Genomic DNA, 27,053 nt, shown 5'->3' with positions numbered 1-27,053 from the left:
TTTAAAAAACATCATTGATTCAAACATTGTCGATCCAAAAATGCTAAAATGATTTTGAGAGGAAAAGAAATGAAGATTGTAGGAGGCCGGAGGAAAGATCGAAAAGGGTAGTTAGGGTACGACAAATAGTTAAAAAAATTGAGAGTGTGAAGAGTAAGTAGTGGGGTGTGGGTTTTAATTTTCTAATAAGAGGAGGCCTGTAATTTGAGTACGCTATAAGGCCTCAATAAGCCCATTAGTTGTCCAGATTCAAAAGCCCACCTGATGATCCTCTGTTTCGTCTTCCCCAAGTTGAAAACTTGACGTTGATCAGAAGAATTGGAAAAAGGGAGAAAAGAAACAGGGTGGCAATTAGCAAAGGAAGAAAGAGCTTAAGGAGTGACAGATACAATACTTCAGCATTAGCATTGAGAATGGAGTTTGTTCCAGCAGAGGGCAAGCACCTTCACGAGGATTGCTCCACTTTGATTTTAGTGCGTTCATGTTCTAGGGTTTCGCCCTTTCTTTATTCCCAATTCACTACTCTATCTTTTATACCTTTCTATAATCACTCTGTTCTGCGAAAAAAACATTGACTTTTCATTTCATTGCTGTAGAATGCGTGTGTGGTTAACTACTAATTTGGTGCTTTAGAGTGTGCATGTGTGTGTATGTTGCATCATTGTAATTTGTGTGTTTTTTTCAGCCTGCTCTGTCGATTGGCAATGTGGGGCAGCTAGTTGCAGATCTTTTGATTTCTTCAATAGGTTCAGAGAGAGTTGGGTATTTGGACGATCCTAATGTTTTGCCCTGTGTTGGAAATGATGCTTATGGACCCTTTCCTCAAGGATACGTTGCACTTCCCCTTGAAGGTCCTCCTTTGTTCTGTTTTGATCTTTATTTGTTATCTCACCACTATTACTCTTGTTAATTTCATTTTCTATTCTCTTCCTCATCAACTTTTTGCAGCCTATGATTCCCCTTCTAATGCTCTCACTGTCATCCAACAGAGATCGCCGGTGATTAAGGTATTGCCCAAGGCAGCGTCTATTTTGTTCCTTTAATTTGATATTGCTTGCTGAATCTAATGTGCTGATTTTCTAGCTAGCGGATCATTAAGTGACTTGCAATGTGTGGATTGTTCCTTATATGCTTATGCTTAGTTGTTGGGAGTAAATTTTGAATATGGACAAGCTGAGACTTCAGTGATACCGTTTTTATTTTAAATTTGTGCGTGCTTGAGTGTCAATTTCTGCCCCCTTCTTATCATTCAAGTTTGTGATATTTAGTGTTTATGCTTGTTGTCTTCTTTTTATTATTCCCTGCAACGATGGACATTGTTATCTCCTTTGGGTGAATCAATAGATTATCATAGGGTTATTAATATACGGATTACTAGACTGGTAGCTTTTTTTATGTATTTTCATGTCCGACATCATCGTAGTTGCCTTACTAATCCATAAACGTCCCTGGCTGCGTGTATTTCTTTATGGTTAGTGTTGTAACATGAAAAGCTGAAGTTCAACTTCTTGAATGAATGGTGGGATCTCACTTCCTCTTGTGTTTGACCTCTTCCGTTTCTCTATTTTTCTGCCTTGTTTGTAATTCAAGGTTCTAAACCTGTCAATAACACACTCTCTCAACTCAATATTTTTCTCAATTGTTCCTTGAATGATTCTATCCCTCTAATCACTGACCTTTCTTTTACCTCAACTTCCGAGTAACTTATCCTGTAAAATATTGCTCTTATTTATGGGTTACTCGGTTAACTGTCCAAGTAATTCCTCCGAAGAATACAGTTCGTTTGCTATCCTCTTTGAAATGGAGGTGAAAATTTCAAGGATGTGCACTGTATGAAAGAACAACTGTATTCCGAAATAATTCACACTCTAATTTAAAAGTGCATGACAATTACCAGATTGATTCTTAGGGTAGTCATAAAGAGTAATATGTATAATTAATTACTGCTTAACATTTGGATTAACAATAACAGAACTGTGGGTATTTGACTTGTGGTTTGGTTGGTGTAAGCACGAACTACTGTGCATGTCACTTGTTAATTTCAATCTTGATGCTTTTGTATTATACCTCACTTTAATGTTTTCTATTAAATTTAATGATGGAATTTGTACAAATAGTTTTGGAAACTGTAAGAAAGAAGAAATTGCACTAATATATGGTCATTTGAGTAGGGTATGATGGTTGAGTTTGCAAAAAACATGGCTGATTTTCTTGCCAGCAGTGGAAAGAAGCATATTATTGTTCTCTCCAGCTTAGATTTTGGAAAGTGGCAAAAAGTTGACATGTCAGGGTGAGGAGCTGTATACTTTGAAATTTCCCTTCTTTGTGGTTAAGATATTTAATTCATTCAATTATGTGATTCTAACTCTGTTCAAATTACCCTCCGTAGATTATGAGCTTTCTCACTATTTCATTTATGTAGCATTTAAAAATCCAACTTGCTCTAGGAAACTGTTGTGATTCTTTCCATTCTGATATATCTGTTGGCTATCACATTAGTGGTTTGCAGATCTATTACCTTTCTAGTGCCAACAGCAATGGAACTGATGAAAACTGTGAACAGCTTGGATGGAAGAAACTTCAGGAGTATGACCCGTCTCAAAAGCATTGGAAATATCTTAGTGATTTAGCTGAAGGAAATGCTACACTGGAAGATATTATTTCTGTAGAAGATGAGCTAGAAGAAGAAAATTATTATGCTAGCTTGCCTTTTGCTGCACTTTTTGCTTTTCTCAAGGTAACTTGTATGCATTTAAATTTCATGATGCTACATTTCTTGTTAATCCTTAAGCCATTTGTATGTAAACTTTTTTTTGGATTGATGCCTGTTGTCATAAACTTTCTTTAAAAGTAACTCCTTCTAATTGGAAGTAATTTTAATTACATGGTATGCTCTATTTTTTTGCATGAAAATGATTAAGGCTCTCTACCTGGATTGATTGCTGCGAAAGATGAGGCCAGGTGCATTTGGGATTTTGTTTTCTTATGAAGAATAAATAAACAAGATGAGGCCATGCTAGAGAATGTAGTTTATTTAGTTGATCACCATTTAAAAATAAATAAAGCAGGATGGCTATCCCTTACCTTTTTAATTACAAAATTGTAGAAATAAAACATTAATATTGGGATACATGGATTGATGGATATGAGGTGTTGATTTCGATGTATCAGGCTAAAGGTTTGAAGGTCACCTGCTTGTTGTGTTATTGCTCGGAAGGGGACAATATATCCGATGCTTTTCAATTAGCCGATGCAACATGTAAACTTCTCCAGATCACTAACCCTACCGCTGGTGAGCTTTCTTTTTCTTTGGTGTCTTTTTATTCTTTTCATACTTAACTTACCTTTGTCGTCTTTTATATTGTTTTATTGTTTTTTTTTTATCTATTTTTACTATTCATACAAAAATTGTTTTATCATGACAACTAATGATTGTACGTAATATATTTTTTCAAGGATATCATGATTCACTGTTCTTAACTCCCAAAAATTGTCACTGAATAATATTTCTGCTCGGAAAGGTGGATTTTAAAAATTAATATTTTCTGAATCCTTTGTCCATCGTCCTACTACTGATACTATTTTCATTTTTCTGGATCTGATGAATTTCTTGTATTAGAACATCTTTGTAGCATGTATTTTCACTTCCAAGGCTTTCTTATTTTAAGATACAATATCTCTTACTATTTCTGCTATGAGCCACATCTGTCATTTTTGACAAATTAAAGATTTAATTTTGAGTAGTGAGTGAACATATTTGCAAGTAAAAAATCTTAAGAGTTGGTTGCTAATATTTCATATGATTGCCTTTTCAGGAATTGAAGGTGGTAAATGGCGAGTTCCACTTTCTTGGATGAGTGTGTATGGACCGCCCCCAGATGTGTCCATCTTCTAAGGCTAGTTACGTAGTTTGATTCATGTAATTTGTAAAATCAAATGGGAAAATATTTTCTTATAATCTTCTCTCTCTGGGAAAACCCTTTTACCTTTAATTTGAAGTTCTTATATTTTTAATTTCATTATTAAAGTGTCAAATACTATTTATAACTCCTTTCTTTTCATCAAGTTTTGCATTTCTAAATAAACACTAAAGTGGTCCTATGTAAGAATTTATTATGGTGGAATTGTAACTTCAATTGAAAGTGGAACTTGTCACTGGAATGGGAACAGTGAGCAAACATTTTTTGACACAATCTATTACTTTCCGAGACCAGACAGATCGTCATATGTCAAATTTTAGATTTTTTTTCTTTTAGAGGTAATTTTAGATTTTTTCTTACAGAGATCTAAACTACAAGTGAGCTCCGAAAACGACTAGGATTAATTTATGGGGTAATTTTATTTATACAATTATTTTATTATAATTCTTGTAATTTTATTTTATTTTTTTTTAAAAAAAAAGAGGAGAAAAAGTATAACTTTAGTGGTTGGCAAACATCAATTATTATATGAAACATATAATATTGGCCTATACTTTGCACTTTTAATATTACTAGGTTTGGTTATTCTTCAAATAATAATTCTTGTCTGCCTTGTGCGTTATACTTTTTATATAATTATCGTATCCAACACTTTACAAACAATTTAAATATTTCAACTATCAAAAGTTTAGCAATTTAGAGATTTAGAGTTCAACGTTTACTTGTTAAACTTTATAATTTAAATATTGTTATTTATTTGTGGAAGTTTCTCTTTTACGTTAATAAATTGACATCTAGAAAGAAAAGTATTATATATCTTTTTGTTTTTAAACATATTAATTGTATTTAACTTTTTATAAAATATTGAAAAGTCTAATGAAAAAATATTTTATTTTTTATACCAGTCTAAACAATCTTTATCCAAAATTAAATGAATCCAACAAATGCGGTTGCAAACTAAAAGAGGTGGGGATAAAAGATATCCCAAATTTGACCTAATTTTGCAAGTTAAACACATGAATATATTTGGGTAGAACTAAAAATCTCAGTCTAAATTAGGTTCAAAAAGCTAAATTTAATTTTAAGTGTGTTCAATTAATCTAACCTACTTCAAAATCAATTACTATTAATGAAACAATAAAGTACAACCCCATCCCATTATCAATTTTTCTAACTCCTTAATAGTATATTATAAATTATAATCTACTAATTATATATTTTAAATACTTATATTTTTTATATGTATTTTTTACCCTCTAAATCTATAAAACTAACTAAAAGTATTTATTTCTATGCGATCTTTTAATTACTTTACCATTTTTATCTTTATTTTAAACTTAAATTAGTAATCTATCAGAAAGGATAAAGTGAAGTAAAATAAAACAATATAACACGCATATATTATTGTTATATATTATATTTAATCAAATTGAAAGTAATTAAATAAATGATTTTTTATTACCGTGCTACAAATGCACTGTACCAAAACAATTATTTTATCATATTTTGTTTAAATTCAATTACATATTATACAAATTTTAATAAAACTATATTATTATGAAGTAATAATAACTTCTGGTACCAAAACTTTCCAGCTCCACAAAACGACAAATACAGAAGACAGAGATGACTTGTCAAACATGTTGTTGACAAATGGAACAAATGATTTATTATGAAGTTCCGTGTTTAATTTTCTACCGTTGATCTGTTTGTAAAAAGATAAAAGTAGTTAAGATGGATTCAGTCACGTGAGAGTGTTTGGCACGGACAATTTTTTTCGTAGTTACCAGAAAATAGGTTTTGGTTTTCATTTAAAAATGATCTTTTATTTAACCTATATAACGTGATTTCCGGAGTGGAAAACGCATTTCCAAACATGTCTTAAGGGTGTATTTGTTTTCATCAAAACATCATTTAAGACAAATGAAAAAGTAGAGTTAAAGAGTGTGATTGATTTACAATTGATTGATTGAGTTCATCTAAAAACAAACACACCAAGAGAAAACCGTGTACACATGTAAATTATGAAAAAAATAAAATATAAATGAAATACTTATTTATTAGAGGGTTAATCATATAGAAATATTATAAATAGTTAATACACATATAAATATAAATACAAATATAGTTTGTGTTTGAAAAAATATTTTCCTTTGATGACATTGTTTTTTACTTCTTATATAAAAAAAAACAATGATATCTACAACAGAATATCTGCCAGATGTCTCATGCAAATCCAATTCAAGTTTTAAAATTATGTCTTCTTCTGTAATGGCAAATACCATCATTATTTTTCAAATTAATTAAGTATTTTTTAATTAAATTTGTAATTTGATATTACTTTGGAGAAATTTCTGTATGATTATCATAAATTATTTTATTTAAATTATTTTTAAAGTAAAGAAACTTGTCAAAACATTTTTTTGTTTTTATCTGAAAAGTGTCGTGATTACATTGATGACATTTAAGTTAAGGATACGATAAAGGCATTAAAAGACTTCACATGATAAATAATTCAATAATTACTCAATAGATCTCTTCATATAAATGCACCTTAATTTCTATGTAAGAAGGCAAAATAAGTTTGAATTTCCATTCTGAAAAGTATAAAAAGAAAGTCCATAAATTTTGTGTTTATCAAACTCTAGAAAAATCAATTTAAAAAATATATAAACCTTGAATCCAGGGTAAAAAAATAAATAGCTTAGAAATGACAATATATATTTAATAAAAAGTGTAGAAATATGAATAAAAATAATACAGTTTGTCCTACTAGTTTTTAAAATTATTTGTTCGTATTCCCTCCAACTAAACAAAATTAAAAAAAAAAACTGTCCTTCACGTGTCTGTAGAAAACAAACAATAAGAGTTGATGTGACACACCATACATGTTTCTTATTTGCACAACTTAAAGTGGTTAAACTAAAAACATGAGTTAAAAGTTACAGTGACAGCCTTGTCTATTTATGAGGACGTACAAGGTAAAAACTTTCTTTTTCTATATTATCTTATCTTATTACTTTTTCTTTTACAATCTTATCCGTTAAATTATTACCTTGTGCCAACGTGTAGGCCCCTCCCTTCGTCTCTCTCTCAATCACTGTTAACTGTACTTTCGATAAAAAAGAAAAACGTAATATTCTTATCTTTTAATTAATGTGAGATTACATTTCTTTACATATTTGTGAGTATTTTGATAAAGCTAGCTAACGTATAATAAAAAATATTAATATTATTCTGTTCCGATTCCAACTTAAAATATGAAATAGTATTGCCAGAATTAATCAGCTTTAAAATATTATGTGTGTTTTGTTCTTGAAAACTAATTTGCTGGATTAATTGTTAACGACTATATTGCAAAGAGTTACAAGAAATCTGAATGTTCAAAAGTTAAGTGCGTTGGAGAGGATCTTAAATCACCGCATTCGATTTATCATCGCATTCGAAATATTATCGCATTTAAAGTATTATCTACCTCAGTGCTCGTCACAATTTTGTTAGAAAAAAAATATATATATATAAACTCTCTTTCTTCTTAATCCTTAACCTAAATCTTAAACTCATTAAATCAATTATTAAGGGATCAAACTATATATATACGAAAATAAACTATAATATAATATTTAAAAAAATAGTTATAGGGTCGACAGCACACGTTTCCCACGCTGCTGAGTTCTTAACATAGTTATATAGATTGTTGAGACATAGTTCTGAGCTCAACCCTCCTTCTACATACTAAGCACCAAGTTACAGTTGAAGCAATCATCAATGGCTTCTTCAGACACCAACGGCACCAAGCTTCCCCTCAAGCAGATCCCTGGAAGCTATGGCATCCCCTTCTTCGGACCCATGAGTGACAGACACGACTACTTCTACCACCAGGGACGCGACAAGTTCTTCGCCACGCGAATCCAGAAGTACAAATCGACCGTTATCAGAACCAACATGCCACCGGGTCCCTTCATTTCCTCAAACCCTAGAGTCATTGCTCTTCTCGACGCCGTCTCCTTCCCAATCCTCTTCGACAACTCCAAGGTCGACAAGCGCGACGTTCTCGACGGCACCTTCATGCCGTCCACCTCCTTCTTCGGCGGCTACCGCGTCTGCGCCTTCCAGGACACCACCGAGCCCTCCCACGCGCTCATCAAGACCTTCTACCTCAACCTCCTCGCCTCCAAGCACGCCTCCTTCATCCCGCTCTTCCGCAACAACCTCGCCGAACACTTCGCCGACCTCGAGGACAAGCTCGCCGGAAAATCCTCCAAGGTCAGCTTCAACACCTCCGTCGGCTCCGCCTCCTTCAACTTCCTCTTCCGCCTCCTCACCGGTCAAGATCCCACCTCAACCGTAATCGGCAGCGACGGCCCCAGCCTAGTCACGACCTGGCTCGCAGCGCAGCTCGCTCCACTCGCCACTCTAGGTCTACCCTGGATTTTCAACTACGTAGAAGATATCCTGATCAGAACACTCCCCTTCCCTGCGTGGACTGTGAAATCCAGCTACAAGAAACTCTACAACGGTTTTGCCAGCGCAGGTACTACAATCGTCATTTACTTTGAATCAGTTAACGTTAACGTGTTATTACAATCTCAAGTTTTCCTTATCTAGTTTAGACTGTGATGTATATAGGTTCGTCGGTGCTGGATGAAGCGGAGCGGTTGGGGATTAAGAGAGACGAAGCGTGCCACAACCTGGTGTTCACGTTAGGGTTCAACGCCCAAGGAGGCTTCGTGAACCAGTTTCCGATTCTGATGAAATGGGTCGGGTTGGGCGGGGAAGGTTTGCACAAACAGCTTGCGGAGGAAATCAGGAGCGTTGTTAAGGAAGAAAACGGGGTGAGTCTCCAAGCGTTGGATCGGATGACTTTGACTAAATCTGTGGTGTACGAGGCGATGAGGATAGAGCCTGCTGTGCCGTTCCAGTACGCCAAGGCGAGGAAAGATCTTGTGGTGGAGAGCCACGATGCGGCGTACGAGATCAAGAAGGGCGAGATGATCTTTGGATATCAGCCGTTCGCTACCAAAGATCCTAAGATATTTGAGAAACCGGAGGAGTTTGTTGCCAACAGGTTCGTGGGGCCTGATGGAGAGAAGTTGTTGAATCACGTGCTGTGGTCCAATGCACGCGAGACGGAGGAGCCCACACCGGATAATAAACAGTGCCCGGCCAAGAATCTGGTGGTGCTCCTGTGCAGGCTATACCTGGTGGAATTCTTCCTGCGATACGATACTTTTAGCTTCGACTTTAAACTCGCCGTTTTGGGTCCCGAGATTACCATCAAGTCACTCCTCAAAGCATCCTACTAACCCTCCACTAATCTCTATTATCAATTAAATAAACCAGATTAAGTAAAGTAAATATCTTTCTCATTCTGCACGTTCTGAGTGATGTATGTTTCGAATTTTTTTCCTTCTTTTCTGCTGTTTCATTGCTCAATGTATTATTCGCTTTTTTCTCTCTTTCGTTATAAACATCTCTTTCACTGATATTTCTCGATAACTCCTCTCGTTTTGTCTTCTAAAGTAACGACAACAACAACTGAACCACACTGATTATCCTTGCTGTAGGCTTTTTTAATTATTAGTTGTTAATGTTTACGTTAACTTAACCCACAAATTTCGATGTTTCACATGTCCACACATAAATTAAGGTTGTCAGTGACAATCATCATATTTCACACCACTTACATAAATCATTTAAATTTTATAACTATTTATTTCATTATTTTATTTCTTAATTTTCACGAGTATACTATTCTATTATTAAAATAAGTTTTTTTTTTTATGGATTGAAAGAAGTGGAAAATAAAACAATAGTTGACTTATAAAAACAATAGTTGACGTGAAAAAGAAAATGAAAGATTTGTTATGAATAGAAATTGCTCGCCACAACTTCTGAATTTTGATAAGATACCATATATTTAGGTGCATAATTGATTAATTTTTCCTATAATTAATTATTTATGATTATTTTTTCATCTATGTATTTAATTACGGAAACACAAGTTAAGAAATCTCAATCAATTAATTTTATTCACTTAATTAATATAGAATTATAATTAAAAATAAATAAGTTACAATTCAATCTATATATTAAATACTATAATTTATATTTTATATTATACCTTTAAATTTTGAATTATTGCTGATTTGAATATTTTTCGAAGATTAAATCACTGAAACTTAAAAAAAAAACTATTAGAAACTCATTCAGAAACTGACACAAATAATTATATAGACATAAAGATAAATGAAGATGATTTACAATATTTTAAGACCATTGAATCTCAATATTAACAGCACCTACACTACCCAAAAAAATTCACGTGTCTATTCACTGATATAAACCAATGTGGATGTGACAACACATGCTACATCACATAATAAAAAACTTAAATTCAAGTGAATTAATAATAATATTTACTTAACATTTACATTTAATGCATATATTATTAATCCTCATTTTTTTTCCTTTGTATGGTAAAACTTACATAAATATCTTTCACCTTCACCTTTATTTAATCTCTATCAGATTTTTATATCTGTTTAATTATATGCAGAAGTTTGCTTAGTGTTTTAGTTTAAGGTGAGAATTGAGATAATATTAAAAAGGTAAAACCAACGAATTGATTGAATTTGGATGGATGTGAAGAAAATGGCGCATGTTTGCTTGCACTCACAAGTAAGTAAGAGAAAATAATCTGTTTATTTTTTATTATTATTTCTAGCAAATGTATGTTTCACTGGATCCTCCAGAATCTACAGTGCTCCGTTTTTTTCTCCTCAGTACACTTATTTTAATCCTTCTTATCACTAAGGTCTAATATCACTTTTCATTTTAATATATGTGAAATTTTCATCTCTCAATTATTTTTAACTCAATTCAATCTCCATTTTATTTGAAAGGAGATAATATCTTCTTCTTTTTTAATTGGTATTCACACTATTCAGAAGATGACGATATAATAGTATAAATGATCACGTGACACGATATGTATGAATGTTCAAAAATTTATTTTGAGTTATCCAAGCTTATCAGACTCTTGACTTGTGAGAGTCAAGTAAACTCTTACTTCACATAAAAAAAAATTTAAAAAAAATAATAATTATGATACAAAATTCATAATATTGAAATAAATAAGTTTATATACTAATAAAATAATTAAAATAACACAAATATTATAATTTAAAAGTCCTATTCATCTAATTCTCTCATAAAATTATTTAACCCTAAAAAAAATTAATTAGCCAATCTATCCTAAAATTAAAAAAAAAAAAATCAATCTGTCAGGATGCCCAAAAATTTGCCCCAAACCCAATGAACAAAAAAGCCACAACCTATTTTTAAAACCTCAAACCTAATTTTAAAAATCCTAACCCAATCAGTTCTCACCGCAGCAACATGACTTAAGTGTTTCGCGGCGCACTGTGATAAAGATTGCGGCAAGGCGAGGTGCAACGACCAGCGGTGCGATGTAACGAGCGACACAGCGCGGTACGGTACGGTGCGACAAGCGGCGTGGCGCGGTGCTGTGCGACGAACTATAAAACCCTAAAAAAATATAACATAATCACAAAGAAACACACCATCTTGAACTCATTTTACGCAACTCGGTAACTCGTCCTTAAACTCGCGAGTTTGGTCGAGTTTGACCGAGTCAACTTCGTTTTTACTCAAAAAAGAAGCTCATCAACTTTCATTTGACTCTTAAACTCGTAAGTGTTTACGAGTTAACCCTAGAGTTTGATAATCTTATTATTTATTGTTAGAAGTACAATTTAATGAGTTGAAAAGAGGGAGGACCACTAGAACAAAATACAAAAGTATGTAAGAGTGTCGATTTGGTTGATTATAAAATCTATGATGTGATTGCAACTCTTTTCTTGGAATGCTTCCACAATATATTGGTTCACTATGAAGTGTTTGAACTTGATTTAAGAACAAGTTTCGAAAAAATGAAGAGTATCTAAAAGCGAGTGTTGGAAAGGGAAAACGCGATAAATTTATCTCCATCTCAATATTAGTCAAGAACAAAAACCACAACCTGAATCTTCGAAAACTCGTGGAGCATGGCTGAAACCTGATTTACAGACAATCCAACTTTCAACAAAAAAGTCAATCAAGGATAATGCACAACCTTCAAACTCCTAAAAAATTAAATTAGGGTGATGGATGATTAAATCACCAAATTGTTTCTCATTGAAGACTGAAAAAAGAAAACTCAACCTAAAATATCACCCTCCAATTACAACAACATTTGTTAATCAACAAATGCTCTCAATATTTTATGTTCAATTTTAGTTTTAGTCATAATTGTTAAACTCATGATATTTAACGGAGATTTTTAAACTCGTGATATTTTATAGAAATTCTTAAATTCATGATATTTTATAGAAATTCTTAAACTCATGGTATTTAACAGAGGTTCTAAAAGACTTTTCTTGAGGTTTAAAAAAAACTCCAGAACATGTTTCCTGGGATGGTTTAGTGAGAAAACTGCAACCATGGGTAAACGACTTAATAGTGATTTTAATTTTGAATAATGTAAAAATAAAACCCGTTAAAATCATTTTTTCTTGTAGTGTATAACGTCAAATTATCGATAAATATTTATTGACATCAAATTATTGATGGATATGGATTGACATTCAATTATCAACGAATATTTTTGATAAATTTTTAATTTTGCATCTTTATCGATAAAATCAAATTACTAATAAATATCGTTTTAGTAATTTTTCCCTTGATAAATTAATAATTTCTTGTGTTTATTGATAGATGAAAATAGTAAATATTCTCTACAACATATTAATATTATTATTATTATTATATATATAGTTTTTTTTTTTTGACATATGAGACTATCATATTTAGCTTGAATAAGAAATGCATTTAATGAAAACAATACTCATGTTGATATAATGTGTTAACAATTCCAAGAGCAACACTTTCAGGATGATTTTTATTAAATAATATACTTTAAACATAAAGCATCTAGCTAGATAGATATAATGATGAATAAATAAAGGATTAATACGTCATGAAATACGATAAAATATTTGGATCGGTTAAACAAGTTTTTTAATTTGGCCTTTGAAAACCAATTTGTCAATAATGCAATAAGGTTTTTACATCTAAGATGTCACTATAATTAAAAAAACTAGAAATGTCGTGTTTGACCATTCGATTTGCAAGCAATTTAGAAAAAACTTACGAAGTCTATATTTTGGGAATATATATTAAATAACAAAATCAAGAGACATTGAAATAGTAAATGTGTCATTACGAAATACCAATTTAATGATAATGAATTTGGGATAAATAGATACCAATATGATGAATATGTTCTTTTCAATTTGTAGAAACTATGACAAATAAAGAATGTTGATATGTGTAGAGTGTAACAAAAAAGTTATATGAATTATTAAGGTTATATCATATAAAATGTTTATGTGCTATAATTGATGAAATTATGAGGATGATTTTGGGTTAGGAAGGATAGAGTTGGAGAGGCTTCTCCAGTTTATTGTGGAGGTGTAAAGCTTTGTCTTCCGTTTTGGTCGTTGTTTGGAGGGTGATGAAGAATAAGATTGCTATTAGGGTAAATTTGGAAAGATGAGGGGTGGTGGTAGAGAATCCAATGTGTGGTTTGTGTGGGAAGGTGAAAGAGTCGTCCAGTCATCTGTTTTTAGTCTGCAAGTTTACCTGGTGGGTGTGATGTTTTTGTTTTGAGTGGCTAGGAGTGTCGTTTGTTATCCACAAGGACCCTTCGGTAAACTTCCAACAATTCAGGTTGTGTTCGACTTTTGATGTGGTTAATGACGTTTGGAGGGCGATTTGGGTTTTACGTATCCCAACTGGGTTTTGAACTAGTGGATTGTATGAGGCTGGTTGTTTAATGTTTTCTTGAGTTTGGTTTGGTTGTTCCTTATTTAAGTTGGAAGGTGTCCCTTGGTAAGAGGTTGATAAAGCGCTAGCTCTTTGTGTATAAGGGTTAGACTACCCTGAAGTGATTTTCATTTATTTATTTTTTATTACTGATAAAAAAAATAGGATTATTTTAAAGTTATTGAGAAGTTCATTTGAATATACAAAATATTCCATATTTATGAGAAAAAGAGAATTGTTTACAATTTGATCATAAACGTGTATATTCTTTAGTTATATTAATAATGTAATATGTTTTTTATTTCACAATAAAAAAAGTGGATAAGACGTGTCAACTTCACAAGAAAAGTCTTTATTAGAAAATAATTTGTATACACTTTGATGCTGTATTGTGTTAGATATAATATATTAAATTTAATATATACATTGTGATGTTTCTTTGTTTTATTTTCTTCTACTACACTATGAAAGAAAGTAAAATAAAGAGCAAAGTGTGAATAATGATGTATATGTTTATTAAAATAAAATTCAACATTTTCACTATCACAATTTTCTCTTAAAGAATGTGAGAATGTCAGAATCAAGCAGATTTCTGAAGCATCCACATATTTCCATTTGATCAACTTCTTACACTTGTCATTTTTAATTAAACTAAGCTTGTTTATGTTAATAATTAACAATGAAGGATAGCTTATCCAACTCAAATTAGAACAACTTAAACATTTTCATAATAGGTGCTGTCACATCCTCCTTTCAAATCTTCCTACACCTGTCCTCTTTAATCAGCTAAAGCATTCCATTTCTGAGTATTTAATAATGAACAATTCATGATTACTCATCTAAATTTAGAACAAGTTAGTAACCCAATCATTTCGCATTATTATAATGTATACAATGCAATGTCGGCACAAACCAATTCAAACAAAAAACAGCACATTCATAAAAAACCTTGTTGGCCCAAACAAAAACTGCAGGCTATTCTGTCGGTCCAGTGTGACATGTTGGCCCAAACGACGGGAGGGAGGTTCGTCTTGCCACGTGGCCGACACCCACACACGGTCTCTTTGAAAACTGTTCTGGAAAAAACAAGGAAAAGGTGCACATGGCACCATGTGTTTATATTTTGTAATTTGCACCCAATTTTTTATTTGAAATGATAAAAATTATTTTTAATTTTAAAATAAAAGGAAATACGTATTAAAATATATATTGAATTTATTAGTTTGAAATACATTTTTGAATTTCGTAATAAGAATTAGGCTTAGATAGGACGTTAAACAACATATTATGGACGGTAAAGTAATAGACTTAACAAACACTTGATAGAATAGACTTTAAATGACTTTGATATCATATTAAGAAGTGAATTTTAAGCCTATTCAACCCTATAAAACCAACTTATGAGGTAAGGTTTGCAGCCACTTATATATAATAAAATATTTTCATCTCTATTTGATATGTGATTTTCAACATTTCGTAATTTTTTTTAATACCCTTTTGGAATCTCCTGTTTAAAATACATTTTTAAATTATATATTTTTTTGTATTTTAGAAATATTTTTCTAGAATAAGTTAGTTAAATTAAATTGAAGTGTATTTTTTTAAGAGATTGAGTACCAAATTGATTGATATAAAAAAATACTGATTTTTGGCTCCTAATAAGAGATTGTAAGAGTAAGCAAGGACAGCTGCCAAAAACTCACACGCCAGCGCGTCTATATCCGTTTTACATTATTGCCAAACCATTAGTCTCCACGTGTCCTTTGAGTCCTTGCAACACCTGCATATACCTTATGCAGATCCTCATCTCTTGATTTCATACCAATTCACAATCTCTGCATCTTCTGAGTTGCCAAGAAAAAAAATGTGGAAGAAAATGGGTTTTGAAGAAGAAGCAGTAGTTCAATTGATCAACTCTGATTTCAGAGACCTAAGTCTAGCTGCTAATCAATTAGGCAATCACCTCGTCAAACTTGGTGGCATAGGCTTTGGAGCCTCTTTTTTCGGATTGATTGCTGCCATTGCTGCTATGTACCTTCTCTTCTTACTCTATTTACTACTTCCCTATCTTCTTATACTTTTCTGACTAAAATTTTCTGCTATATCAACTTCATTTAATTACTATATAACTAATCACCTTTATCTTTATCACTCAGTTGAATTATGGATCATGTGGAAACTGGAATGAATGAATTTATAAAGATGCTGCTGAGATTGGATCTATAAAAGTAGTAATATGACTTCTTGCAGTAATTTTTGCTTTCGTGTCTTTTTGTCTTGTAATATAACATTGTGTACTTAATATAAGAGAGTGTAAATCCGTTTTGTTTTTTCTTTTAAAGAATGGTAAAATAATGCATTCAAACTCTGTACTAGGGCGTTCTTGTTGAGAATTTGTTTAGCTACATAAATTATTTGCATGATGTGCTATGAACCGGTTATTGAATTGCTTAAAAAAAAGATTAAGCTGATTCGATCTATTTTTCTTAAATGACCTTGATTAGGTTGATTGAAAAAATGTAAAATTGATATAACTCTGTGAATGTTACAGTATATAATTAGCTTCAGGAAACGATTTCTTTTAAATAACTATTTAAATCGTATGCATAAAATACTTTTTTTGACTTGAAATGTCGTGTAATGGGTTGCTGTGTTCTCTTTCATTTTAATATAATAATGATATTGATGCAAATAGTTATAATAGAATCATAGATTGTTTTCCAAACAAAACAAGTTGTTTAAGTAAAGAGGGTGGATGATGAAATGAGTTATGAGTGTGGATAAAGGTTCATCCAATAGTGAAGCTATTATTAAAGCTAGGAGGTCCACCATCTCATCTCCTCTCCCCATGTTAACTGGCTGAGTATCTTTTGGTATAGTTTATGTCTTTAAGGTTATTCAGAATAGATCAATTTTGTTTTATCCAAGAAAAAGGTAAGGTGCAACCAAAACTTTTGAAAGCTAATCAAGTTTTTTTTAACATAAACTGTTAAGCACATTCTTTCTGACAGGTACTACTTGGTGTTTGCTTTCTAGTTTTTCTGTGACTTCACCCATTATTTTATCATGTTGTTCGCAGTTATCTGTTAATTTTGGATCGTACAAACTGGAAGACAAATATTCTCACAGGACTACTCATTCCATACATTTTCTTCAGCTTGCCTTCAATAGTTTTTGATGTCTTCAGGTGATTAGTCTATTACGCATTATCATGTCAATTTTGTACCTTCATTTTCTCTAATATTGAATTTCCATCTTGTTACCATTCTACTTGTAGAGGAGAGATTGGAAAATGGATTGCTGTTGTTGCTGTTGTATTGCGCCTTTTCCTTCCAAGACACTTCCCTGGTATGCTATAACTGCTCAAAAAATAAGGTTAATCCGCATAATAAAAGTTGGCATAAATTATCAAAATGATTCAATTTCGATTGGAGAACAATACCAAAAGAGTAATTAAGTAATTAAGAAACTTCATGTTAAGTTTTATCGATTTGGTTACTCTCCCACTTCTTAACAATGCTTAGAATTAAGTGTAAGGTTAGTAACGAGGTATGATTGTTACTGCAGATTGGCTGGAATTGCCTGGTGCTTTGATTCTTCTTATCGTTGTAGCTCCTTCTCTAATTGCAAGCACCTTTAGAAACAACATTGTTGGGGTGGTAGTGTGTCTCATCATTGCATGCTATCTGCTGCAAGAACATATTCGGGCTTCTGGTGGTTTTAGAAACTCCTTCACTAAAGCCCACGGCATATCAAATTCCATTGGCATAATACTTCTGTTGGTCTATCCCATCTGGGCGTTAGTGGTCATACTCTTTTAGGAAGCACCACTTGGACTTGGTTGATATGTGTGAATTAAACCAATTGTTTTCTCTGCCATTCATTTGTTGGAACTTCGTATGTATAAGCACCTTGCATTGTTTTATGATTCACCTGTCATGAAGTTAGCATGTCTACAAAAGTGGAATCAAATCTCAGTAAGATTTTTGGGTTTCATGGAAAGTAAAAAACAAAGATGAAGATGATTTTTGTTGTATCGTTTTAGCTGTCTAGTATTCACAGATCATGTATCACTTAGGAAAACCGTTGTACTCTTGTAATATAAATTTACATTTGTTTCTGCTCTGCATTATTACACCATTTTGTTTCCAGAAAAAGAAGTTCTAGAAACTACAACAGAATTCCCTCTGAACATGTAAACTCAAAATGCCAAATGAAATAACAATGTCAAGACACTAGAGATATGAAACCCCATGCACACTTAGGAAGACAAGAACAAGATAAACTCAGCAACACATCAATTTTTTTTTTAAATTCTCAGTAGAATATGTCATGGATACATCAACAAAAATTTATACAATATTTCATATACATGTAGAATTTCTGATAAATAAACAGATGTTAACGCTCTGCAATGATCACAATTTATAAAAAAAACATCTATGAGCAATGATGAGTTCTCAAACATTTGAGAAACTCGTCCTAAAAAGTTAGCTACTAAAGAGAAGGAATGAAACACTTAAATACTACACCCAACTTCCCATATCAGTTAATGTTGGATTTAGGTACCCTATAAATTATATACTTTCAGAATGTGTTTACATGCATTGAAGTATTTCAAAAATACCCTGTAAGTATATGGGGAAAAATTAAAAATTTAAAGAAATTAGATATTGTTCGGATACGTATACCGAAGTATACAAGGAGTATCCAACATGGGTATGACACATTTTTTTAATTTTTTAAGTATCTGCCTAGTACGGCAAAAGCATAAATGGTGAAACTTATTGAAACTAAGTTAGTTGTAAACATTTTGAAAAAATTAAACAAAATTTTGTGAAACTGACTTCAGTTTTATGAAATTTACACTAAAATTAAAATTGTGAATGCACACCAAGACTCATAGTATTAATATTAAAAGTTATTCGAAATGAGGTAAAAAATCTAATAGTTAGTTTGAGATACCAAAATTTCAATAAAAATATATTACTTTTTTAGTATTTTTTTTTTATATTTTAGACTTTTAGTTTACTTTTTAGGATTTATATTTACATTTTATTATTTAGAGTTTAGATAGGATTTTTTTTTACCTTTGAGTTTAGGGTTAGATTTTAGTTGTGACAATTTTATTAGAGTTTATATTTTACCGTAAAAGATTTAGGATTTAACTTCATTTTTTTAATTAATTTTTCAATTAAAAAATAATTAAATATTTATTCATTTTATATAAAAAAAACTCAAATTAATAATTTAATTAATTATTCTAATTATTAGAAAAATAAAAACAAATATTTTTTTTTCAAAAAAAAAACTCGGCAAACTGAAATCCTGATTTGCACCCACGACTTTAATGTTAAAAAAATTTGGTATCACACATGTACAACTTTTGCACAATTTTTTTTCAAAGTTATACTTCTATCTCACTACCTATATAAAAAAAATTCAATCCGAAAAAATTTCACTATTTATATATCTATGTGTTTTTACCTCGTAATACTAGAGGTTTTTCTTAACATGCTAATTATAGGAACTCTAAAAGTAGCTGCAACTTTCTAAGTTGGAGTTTTTAGTGGTTTTAGCATACTATTTTTATTTTCATCACACTTCAAAAGTGTAATTTCTGCCACTTCTATTGTTATAAATGTTTTTTTCAATCCCACACTTCACCCATTTATCCTCTCTAGAGGCACCCACCTATGCCAGAAATCCAACACCGCCACACACTCCTTCAAGGTCACTCACACACAAAGATATGCACTCAACAACACAATGTTGGTAGAATATATGTAATAATTTCTTATTGAAAACAATCCCAGTCAAAAAGCTTATATAGACTCAAACCTTGCTCACCAGGTTTGTTACACACAGTTCTGTAAACAAAAAAAAAAACTATAAAAGAATTATAACATATAATCAAAGCATTGTGAGCAAGAGGTCAAGAGAAGCATGAAAATAGTGCAGATCCAGCATTACCCGCGAAATATCAAGCCTATCGGAATTTCAAACGATCATTTTGTAATCTTTTTTTCAAGAATGAATGGATGAGTGGATATGCTTAGTTGCTATTAATATAAGGTTTTGTTTGCAGCTATTCACTTTCCTGAAAGAAGCAAAGTGTACAAAAAAAATCAAAATGGTTTATGTGAAAACTTCTGAATCATCATAATTGCATATATAATCTCAGCGTCATCTATGCCTTCGCTTCCTTGTATAGTTGATCAATACAATCCTGTAATTGATGTTGGCAGAGAGTGAGATTTTATTTAGCCAAAAGTGGTGCACATTTTAGCAAACCATGAACCATACTACTAATATTGATCGCAGAACATGAAACAAACCTTGTAGTGCTTGAGCAATTGCGGTCTCTTCAACTTGAATGTTGGAGTTATCAGATCTCTCTCCATGTCAAAGGGATTTGGTTCAAGGTGAACAGCTTTTAGCATTTCAAAACCTCTAAGCTGAGAGAATATCAACAACGTCATATTTGCCCAGCAAGATCAAAATATAGTATAACACCACGATTGAAACTAATTACGAGTAAGCTCTTGGTAGTCCTTGAGATTATTTAGGTTGAGTAATTTAATCCCTATGATTTCAAAAGCCTTGCATTATTAGACATTCTACTTTTTAGTCCTTGTTGAGTGCAAAACAACAATGAAAACAGAGCTTAAAAAAAAAGTGAATGACTTTTTGCAACGCTAGAAACGAACAAAGTATTCATGACCCTCTAATCTCAATGACTAGTTCGAGTTTACTCGAAACTAAATTCATGGAATTCGGTTTTATATGCACATACTTGGTGTTTCCGACCAGTGCTGTTGAGCTCATCCAAAATGTATTTTCTTGTCTTCGGATTTTCAAATAAAGATTTAAAATCATCTGTAGAATTATGCTTCACTGCCCAATCCTCAAGGGCCTTTCTTTCAGGGACCACCACTGCCACCAAAAAAGATTCAAAACTGTTTCCATAGACCCAAATCTGCATGTAGAATAAAAAACTTATTTATTAATAGAACTACACATATATTTAAGAATTGAGGTATTTGTAAGTCCACTTTCCCATTAAAACTAGGCATCCAACACAATTCATGTTGCTCTAAATTTACTGAATGTTCTCTTATTGAAGCATAAGCATACCGATGTTATAAGAGGGCATTGTAAATACTTGTTTTCAATATTCTCCACAGCAACATATTCTCCTTGAGACAACTTAAAGATATTCTTTTTTCTGTCAATAATTTTCATGGCTCCATTTGGCTGCCATTCTCCAATGTCACCTATAATAATTTTCCAAATATTCCAAAACAAACGACATTTAGGGGGAAATTAGCAACTACAACAATCTACAATCAGTATGCAAGGAATCCAAAATCAAAGATGGAGAATGTCAGAACTTCATGATAAAACTCCCTAAGTTGATCTCCTATGTGCCTTCTTCACTGGGATTCCAAATTTAATAACAATTGTTGAACTAATTATTTAATGAAGATCTTTTTGGATTTCTCAATTTTCAATGGAAATCCCCTTGACCATTTCAACACAAGATTTTACACAGCATATTGGGAAATTACCAAGTGATCAACATAAAACTCTTTTGATTGTATGTGAGTGCCATTCTATCTAGTAGCAGTTTACATGATTCTGAGTAGTGTCTAAACAACTAAACACTAAATCGTTAAATGGAGAACTTGTTTAATCCACAACATGAGCATTTACCTGTATGAAACCAACCATCAACCAGAACTTGTTCAGTAAGATCTTGACGCTTGTGGTAACCAGAGAACAAGGTGTTCCCTCTCAGGCAAATTTCTCCACGGGCTTCAGTGGAGAGTGCATCATATCCCATCTCTGGCACAGATTCAAGCCTGGCCTCAATGGTTGTTGTAGGGACTCCAATTGTTCCCATCATAGAAAACACATTGCTAATTGCAGTGAAACACCCACCACAACTTTCAGTAAGACCTGTCACATCAAAATGATTATAGTTAACATGGCATAATTGAATGGCATACACACATAAACAAATTGATTAAGATTAACATTTGACCACTACTACAGAATGCATTTAAGAACCAAAATGGTAAAAACATGCCAAAATCATGCAACAGATTAACAGAACTAAACCATGTCTTAAAATTTTGTATTGAGCAGTTGACATCAAAATGACATAAAACAATCCACCAGTACATTTTAGCAAAAGATTCAAATACCATATCCTTGCAGCATAGTAGCTCCAAAAGTGACCCTCAAAAACTCCTCCACGTGCCTGGCCAAAGGAGCAGCTCCCGATAACAGAAGGCGAACCCGTCCACCTAATGCTAGTTTTATCTACCGTAAAACCAATATTTTAATTTTCAAATGACTTTCTGAACAAGAGGTACAGAATAAATGAAATACCTTATCAAACACAAACTTATCAAATAAAGGTGCTGCTATGTCTTGGGGAAGACCCTTCTCCATATATCCCAACTTGCTGTATGTAGATTCTGTATCAGTTTGAATTATGATAGTAGAGTAGAAGTTTAAAAGGGTAGGGTATGGTTGTAGTACATACTAGTTATAAGCGTATTGAAACAATGTATTTCGCAGTGTTCCTGCAGATGAAATTTTGCTACTGATGCCTTCAAGTGCCAAGCTTATAGTCAGTACTTAATGGACACTGTAGTTAGTAATTAGAAAAGCATGTGGAGCTTAAATTCAGTACTTAGAACATTATACTACACACGATAAGAGAAATAGTAAAAGAAGATTCTAGTCTTACTAGCATAAACACGATCATAAATTCTAGGGACACCGCAAAATACAGTTGGTTTCAGCACTTGAATATCTTCCATCAAGAACCTGACATCCTGCCAGAATTGACATGAAAAAAAAAATCAGTGAGACAACATTAGAGATTCAATGAGCCAGAACTTAATAAAAGGAACTAAATCCAAAACTTACTCCTTGCCAAAATCCAATTGAAGAACCCTTATAAACCCAATAGGTCTCCATTATCTGGTCATACACATGAGCAAGAGGAAGGAAAGAGAAATACACATCCTCTTCTGTTCCCTATCAATAAGACATAATTTATCTGTCTTGTGAGCAATATCAATACATAAAAAAGATAAACTCGTGCTTTTCCTCATCATTCATCAGCTTATACTAGAATATGACTAACACATTTGACATGAGCTTTACTTTCTCTAGCATAATTCAAGAAAACTCATAAAGTCTGGCCATGCATTTATCCAAATAATGGAAACAGATATGGCTCACATGTTTTGTACTAGCTCTAAAGATAAGGACCTTAATGACAAGATAAAAGTGCACAAACTAAACTGCAAATAAAGCCTGAAACTATAATTACCTAGTACTTTTCTCACTCACTTGTAAATAAAGAAACAAAAAAACAACAATAACAACTAATAAAAGTTTCACTGATCTGAGGGGGTGGGATGGCAGATTTTTCCCTGACTTCAAAAAAAATATAACATGAAACCAGTGAGAAAAGTTATTATCATACCACTTTGTCAGTTAATTTAAGCATTTGGTCAATAGACAACACTTGAGCCATGAAAGCCTCATTTTTAATAATGACACCTTTGGGTTCCCCTGTTGTTCCACTTGTATACATGATTGTGCAGATGTCAGTCTTCTTTTTCAGTGGCATGTCTAAATCCAGATCTCCCTGAAAAAATGAAGATACAAAATTAAATATTAAAAAATATTTCTCTCAATACTCAGTTGAAATGGTTATTGCTGTCTGTTGTAAACATCAATCTGAAATTCAGGATTCCAACCAACTGGAGAAACTCTTCCCACGAGAAGCAAGATGCACCAAACTCCTCAGCTTCCTTCTTTTGTGCAGTTAAAACATTACCGAAACTGACTATAGCTACACCAGTAAATTAAAGAGGCCTGTTACATTAAAAGAAGGAAAACCCTTCAACTAACAGGGACAGGAACAGGAAGAAAATACACATTTGACTTACTTTTAAGATTTGAACAGCGACCAAGGCATGACAAAACCTGTGGAAACAGACATTGCTTTAGTAGGAATGGAGAAAAAGGACTAAGGTATGATAAGCTAATTATCTTCAAGAAGCTCAATGGATAACTCAAAATGTTACAAGAAGTACAATAAATAGCAACGTAAAAAGGACTAGCAGTATCTGCAACATTCTATCAGTTTAGAATAGAATATCTGATTTTGACTACTGTTTTAAGCAAGTGACTAACAGAAATATTAGAAAATAAATTTATATAACTCATTTTAGAAACGGCAAATGACTTTCTCATATTACAATTTATTACGAAGTTAGTTGATCATCAACTGAAATAATTATATGTTGAAGGTATGTAACATACAAGGAAGTTGGCATCCAGAACAACAGAGGGAAAAAAAATTCAAAGTTCATCTGGCTAAAATTAAATTCCCACCAAGGAAACAATAAAAGATTTGTGCACCAAGAATATGATGGAACTTACAGAAGGAATCTTGCTATCCTGTACAAATGCTATCGAAACTTCAGCATGGTTTATGATAAACTCCACGGCATTAGCACCTGTTGCACATAAATTTAAAGGCATATCTAGCTGAATGACAACATGAGTGCAAAAGACATGTAACAAACTCTTCAGTTCTTTCTTTGGTTTTGAAAAAAATGAAAGAAGCACACTGAGAATGATTTGGAAAAGGAACAAAACACAAACCCAGGGTGTCATATAATGGGACATATGTTACTGCGTAGCTATTGCAAGCCTGCAAACATAAAATTTGAGTCAAGCCACTCAAGTCCCATTGGAATAATCATACAATATGGTAACAATGTTTCAACTCTTGGGATGTTAAGTGAAGAACAATAATACAAACAAGGTTAGTGAACTTTTTAGTTGTCAAATCATAATTAGGAATGAGAGAAAAATGCTAGCAATACATTCTTTATAAACTCAACTCTTTAATTATTGAATGAATTTCCAATGTGTACACCCCTAAATATCATGAGCGCATTCTCTAATAGGAAAGCATGTGTTGTTAGCATTTCTCATGAATAAAATAACCACTCATTCTAATTTTGTCCCGGGTTGGGATTAATATAATAAAACAACTGATTAAGTGCAATTTCTCCTACAAAATTCAGTGTCATACCTCCATTGCAAGTATCCATTCAGAGCAGTTAGACCCATATATGCCACAACGATCTCCCTTGTTGTCCAAAAGCACTGAGTTAGATTAATTGCAAATATATTTTCCTATACATACTATCTTAAAAAAAGAGCAAGATTGATTACAGGATTGACACCACGGCTCCTCATGGCTGAACCCATTCGGATGGCAGCATCATAAGCCTCCTGATATGTCATCCATTCATAAGGACCAGCCTGCAAAATCAGTTCAATAATTGTATAATTTACCCAATGCAACAGAAAGTTATTTATTTATTGGATACTAAGCTGTCTCAAAAAGTTTAGCTGTGTCATCTACTTGTATGTTCATTATTAATTTAACTCCCTCGACATATAAAAAAAAAAACTTAAATTTAGTACTAGATTGAGTTTTATCTCACTAATATGCATTAATATTGAAAACAATCTTTTAATTATGCAGATTAGAATTCTAATTATACTCAGAAGAACACATGTTCCCTATCAGCATCTAAGTTTTTTCAATATAAATAACAACAAGGAGCTAAGTTACAAAAATTTGGCATGTGCCAACTTAATCCTAAACTGAAATTGCCAGAAAATGATGGAAGAAACAAAACCACATTCAAGTTGGTACCTTCAAATCAGTTTTTTGACGCCGACCCAGCATAGGGTTGCTGGGGCACCTCTTGGTCGTATCCCTGCAGACAGATCCATCGAAACTACTAAGAACGAATTCTCAAAACCCCACTACAACTACAACTCACTACCACTACAGAAAATCTCAGCAGAGAGTACACTGTTTTAACCATCCTCATTTAAACAAAGTATAAACATTCTAACACATGGCCTATTAGCTCAGCTGGTTAGAGCGTCGTGCTAATAACGCGAAGGTCGCAGGTTCGAGACCTGCATGGGCCATTTGTAAACTTTTTGATTTTATGTTTTACAATATGAAGAAAATAGCTTCTTCCCTGAATCTTGGAGACAAAAAGTTCATCACAACACAAACATTATGCATAAATTTTGTAACATTGAACCCTTTGTTTATACAAATGAAAAGTTGAAACAGAAAGTGAAAGTGACCTGAAGAAGTCCCATGGAGATTCAAAATGAGAAGGCAATTCCATCAAGCCATCTCTGGCATAAATGCACCTGTACACAGGACCTGCTGATGGTTTTTCATCAGTTTCCAACCTTGCCTCCTCCACCTTCACAGTGTACACCTCAGCCATTATGCACAGAAAATATGCTTGCTAACAAATGGTGCTGTTTTCTTCTCTAAAAAGCCTTTGAACTTGAAGAATGGTATGAGAAACTGGTAGATGAATTTAACAAGAGATCATGGCTTTGAAAGAGTTAGTTGAGCTGAAGGCTAAAGCAATAAATTCCAACATTTTAAGTAATGAGGTTTTATGAGCCTCTCTATGCAGTTTGCAACACTCACTATTTTCAGCAAGACAAACCATTTTCACAGCATTTATTTTTCTCTGTCATGTTTGGTGTAAAGCTTATGCCTTCCCTTTATCTCTCATTTACACAACTTCACAATTTTCTTCTGCTACTGTTTCTGTCAATGAAACCAAAACCAGAAATTTATCTAATTACTGGGTTTGGATGCAGTGTTTATGCAACTTCAATGTGTTTAAGATATTAAAACAAATGCTCATATCCAAATTATTACATTCAAATGTCTTCACACTGGTTAGTGGTGGGTTACTTACTAATTAAGAGAAGTTGCTAAAGAAACACAGTATTCATATACTTTGTGTATACTATGTATGATTTTTTGCATGAAAAAATTACTTTCTCTAAACTTAGGATTTCGATCAATTTGCAAAATTTTCAATTATTCAGTAACTCTGGTTAAAATTGAAATGGTACTTAGAAACAAAATAATTGAAAATTTGTTTGGAAATCATGTTTTTCTTATTATTGAATATAAGTATAACCTACTGCATTTAATTATGCTTTTCTTAAAATATTATAACTTTAATTAGTGTCTACTTTTTAAATAAAATATTTTCTTTACTTTTGAAAAAAATTAGTGACTACTTTTTTTTACATCGTGATAATATGTAAAAAGAATGGGAAAATATTTTAAAAAGAACACTT

The 27,053-nt window shown here is 32.4% G+C and overlaps 4 protein-coding genes and 1 non-coding gene across 13 annotated transcripts; 4 read left to right on the top strand and 1 right to left on the bottom strand.

Annotated features, from left to right (window-relative positions):
• Window positions 1-251: 251 nt before the first annotated feature.
• On the top strand, window positions 252-4,019 carry LOC137837913 (clast3-like protein). Of its 2 annotated transcripts, XR_016517310.1 has the most exons (8): window positions 286-473; window positions 686-851; window positions 949-1,007; window positions 2,172-2,290; window positions 2,500-2,737; window positions 2,922-2,961; window positions 3,172-3,292; window positions 3,816-4,019. XR_016517310.1 is itself a non-coding variant. In XM_068647127.1 (7 exons), the coding sequence occupies exons 1-7, from the start codon at window positions 414-416 to the stop codon at window positions 3,893-3,895; spliced, it is 843 nt and encodes a 280-aa protein (XP_068503228.1). In that variant the 5' UTR covers window positions 252-413; the 3' UTR covers window positions 3,896-4,019. The 2 variants fall into 2 exon arrangements, 1 of the variants encoding a protein (XP_068503228.1); XM_068647127.1 differs by lacking the exon at window positions 2,922-2,961 and having other exon boundaries at window positions 252-473.
• Window positions 4,020-7,412: 3,393 nt separating this feature from the next.
• LOC137837835 (allene oxide synthase 3) lies at window positions 7,413-9,408 on the top strand. Its single transcript, XM_068647015.2, has 2 exons — window positions 7,413-8,454; window positions 8,550-9,408. The coding sequence occupies exons 1-2, from the start codon at window positions 7,689-7,691 to the stop codon at window positions 9,224-9,226; spliced, it is 1,443 nt and encodes a 480-aa protein (XP_068503116.1). The 5' UTR covers window positions 7,413-7,688; the 3' UTR covers window positions 9,227-9,408.
• Window positions 9,409-15,479: 6,071 nt separating this feature from the next.
• On the top strand, window positions 15,480-17,928 carry COR413-PM1 (cold regulated 413 plasma membrane 1). The gene is made up of 4 exons (XM_068646909.1): window positions 15,480-15,839; window positions 16,888-16,995; window positions 17,086-17,156; window positions 17,376-17,928. The coding sequence occupies exons 1-4, from the start codon at window positions 15,673-15,675 to the stop codon at window positions 17,627-17,629; spliced, it is 600 nt and encodes a 199-aa protein (XP_068503010.1). The 5' UTR covers window positions 15,480-15,672; the 3' UTR covers window positions 17,630-17,928.
• A 1,861-nt stretch (window positions 17,929-19,789) lies between these two features.
• LOC137837605 (putative CoA ligase CCL6) lies at window positions 19,790-26,433 on the bottom strand. Of its 8 annotated transcripts, none has more exons than XR_016517306.1 (19): window positions 26,025-26,433; window positions 25,576-25,639; window positions 25,086-25,175; window positions 24,943-24,999; window positions 24,507-24,555; window positions 24,282-24,358; window positions 23,786-23,822; window positions 23,594-23,688; window positions 23,317-23,481; window positions 22,752-22,862; window positions 22,570-22,657; window positions 22,363-22,467; window positions 22,206-22,281; window positions 22,019-22,136; window positions 21,525-21,770; window positions 20,946-21,085; window positions 20,605-20,787; window positions 20,147-20,266; window positions 19,790-20,037 (listed from the first exon to the last, which is right to left on the bottom strand). XR_016517306.1 is itself a non-coding variant. In XM_068646687.2 (19 exons), exons 1-19 carry the CDS (start codon window positions 26,171-26,173, stop codon window positions 19,999-20,001), a joined length of 1,971 nt encoding a protein of 656 aa, XP_068502788.1. In that variant the 5' UTR covers window positions 26,174-26,433; the 3' UTR covers window positions 19,790-19,998. The 8 variants fall into 8 exon arrangements, 3 of the variants coding, with proteins under 3 accessions (XP_068502788.1, XP_068502864.1, XP_090153356.1); XR_016517307.1 differs by having other exon boundaries at window positions 22,019-22,126; XR_016517305.1 differs by having other exon boundaries at window positions 22,019-22,126; window positions 22,363-22,429.
• On the top strand, window positions 25,786-25,859 carry TRNAI-AAU (transfer RNA isoleucine (anticodon AAU)). Its single transcript has one exon. It is a non-coding gene; the product is annotated as a tRNA-Ile (tRNA).
• Window positions 26,434-27,053: the final 620 nt, after the last annotated feature.

Source organism: Phaseolus vulgaris, chromosome 11 (genome assembly GCF_051622355.1).
Source record: "Phaseolus vulgaris cultivar YP4 chromosome 11, ASM5162235v1, whole genome shotgun sequence".
NCBI classification, from domain to species: Eukaryota; Viridiplantae; Streptophyta; class Magnoliopsida; order Fabales; family Fabaceae; genus Phaseolus; species Phaseolus vulgaris.
Note: the sequence above shows the minus strand (reverse complement) of the source record. Positions and strands in the feature narration are given on the sequence as shown.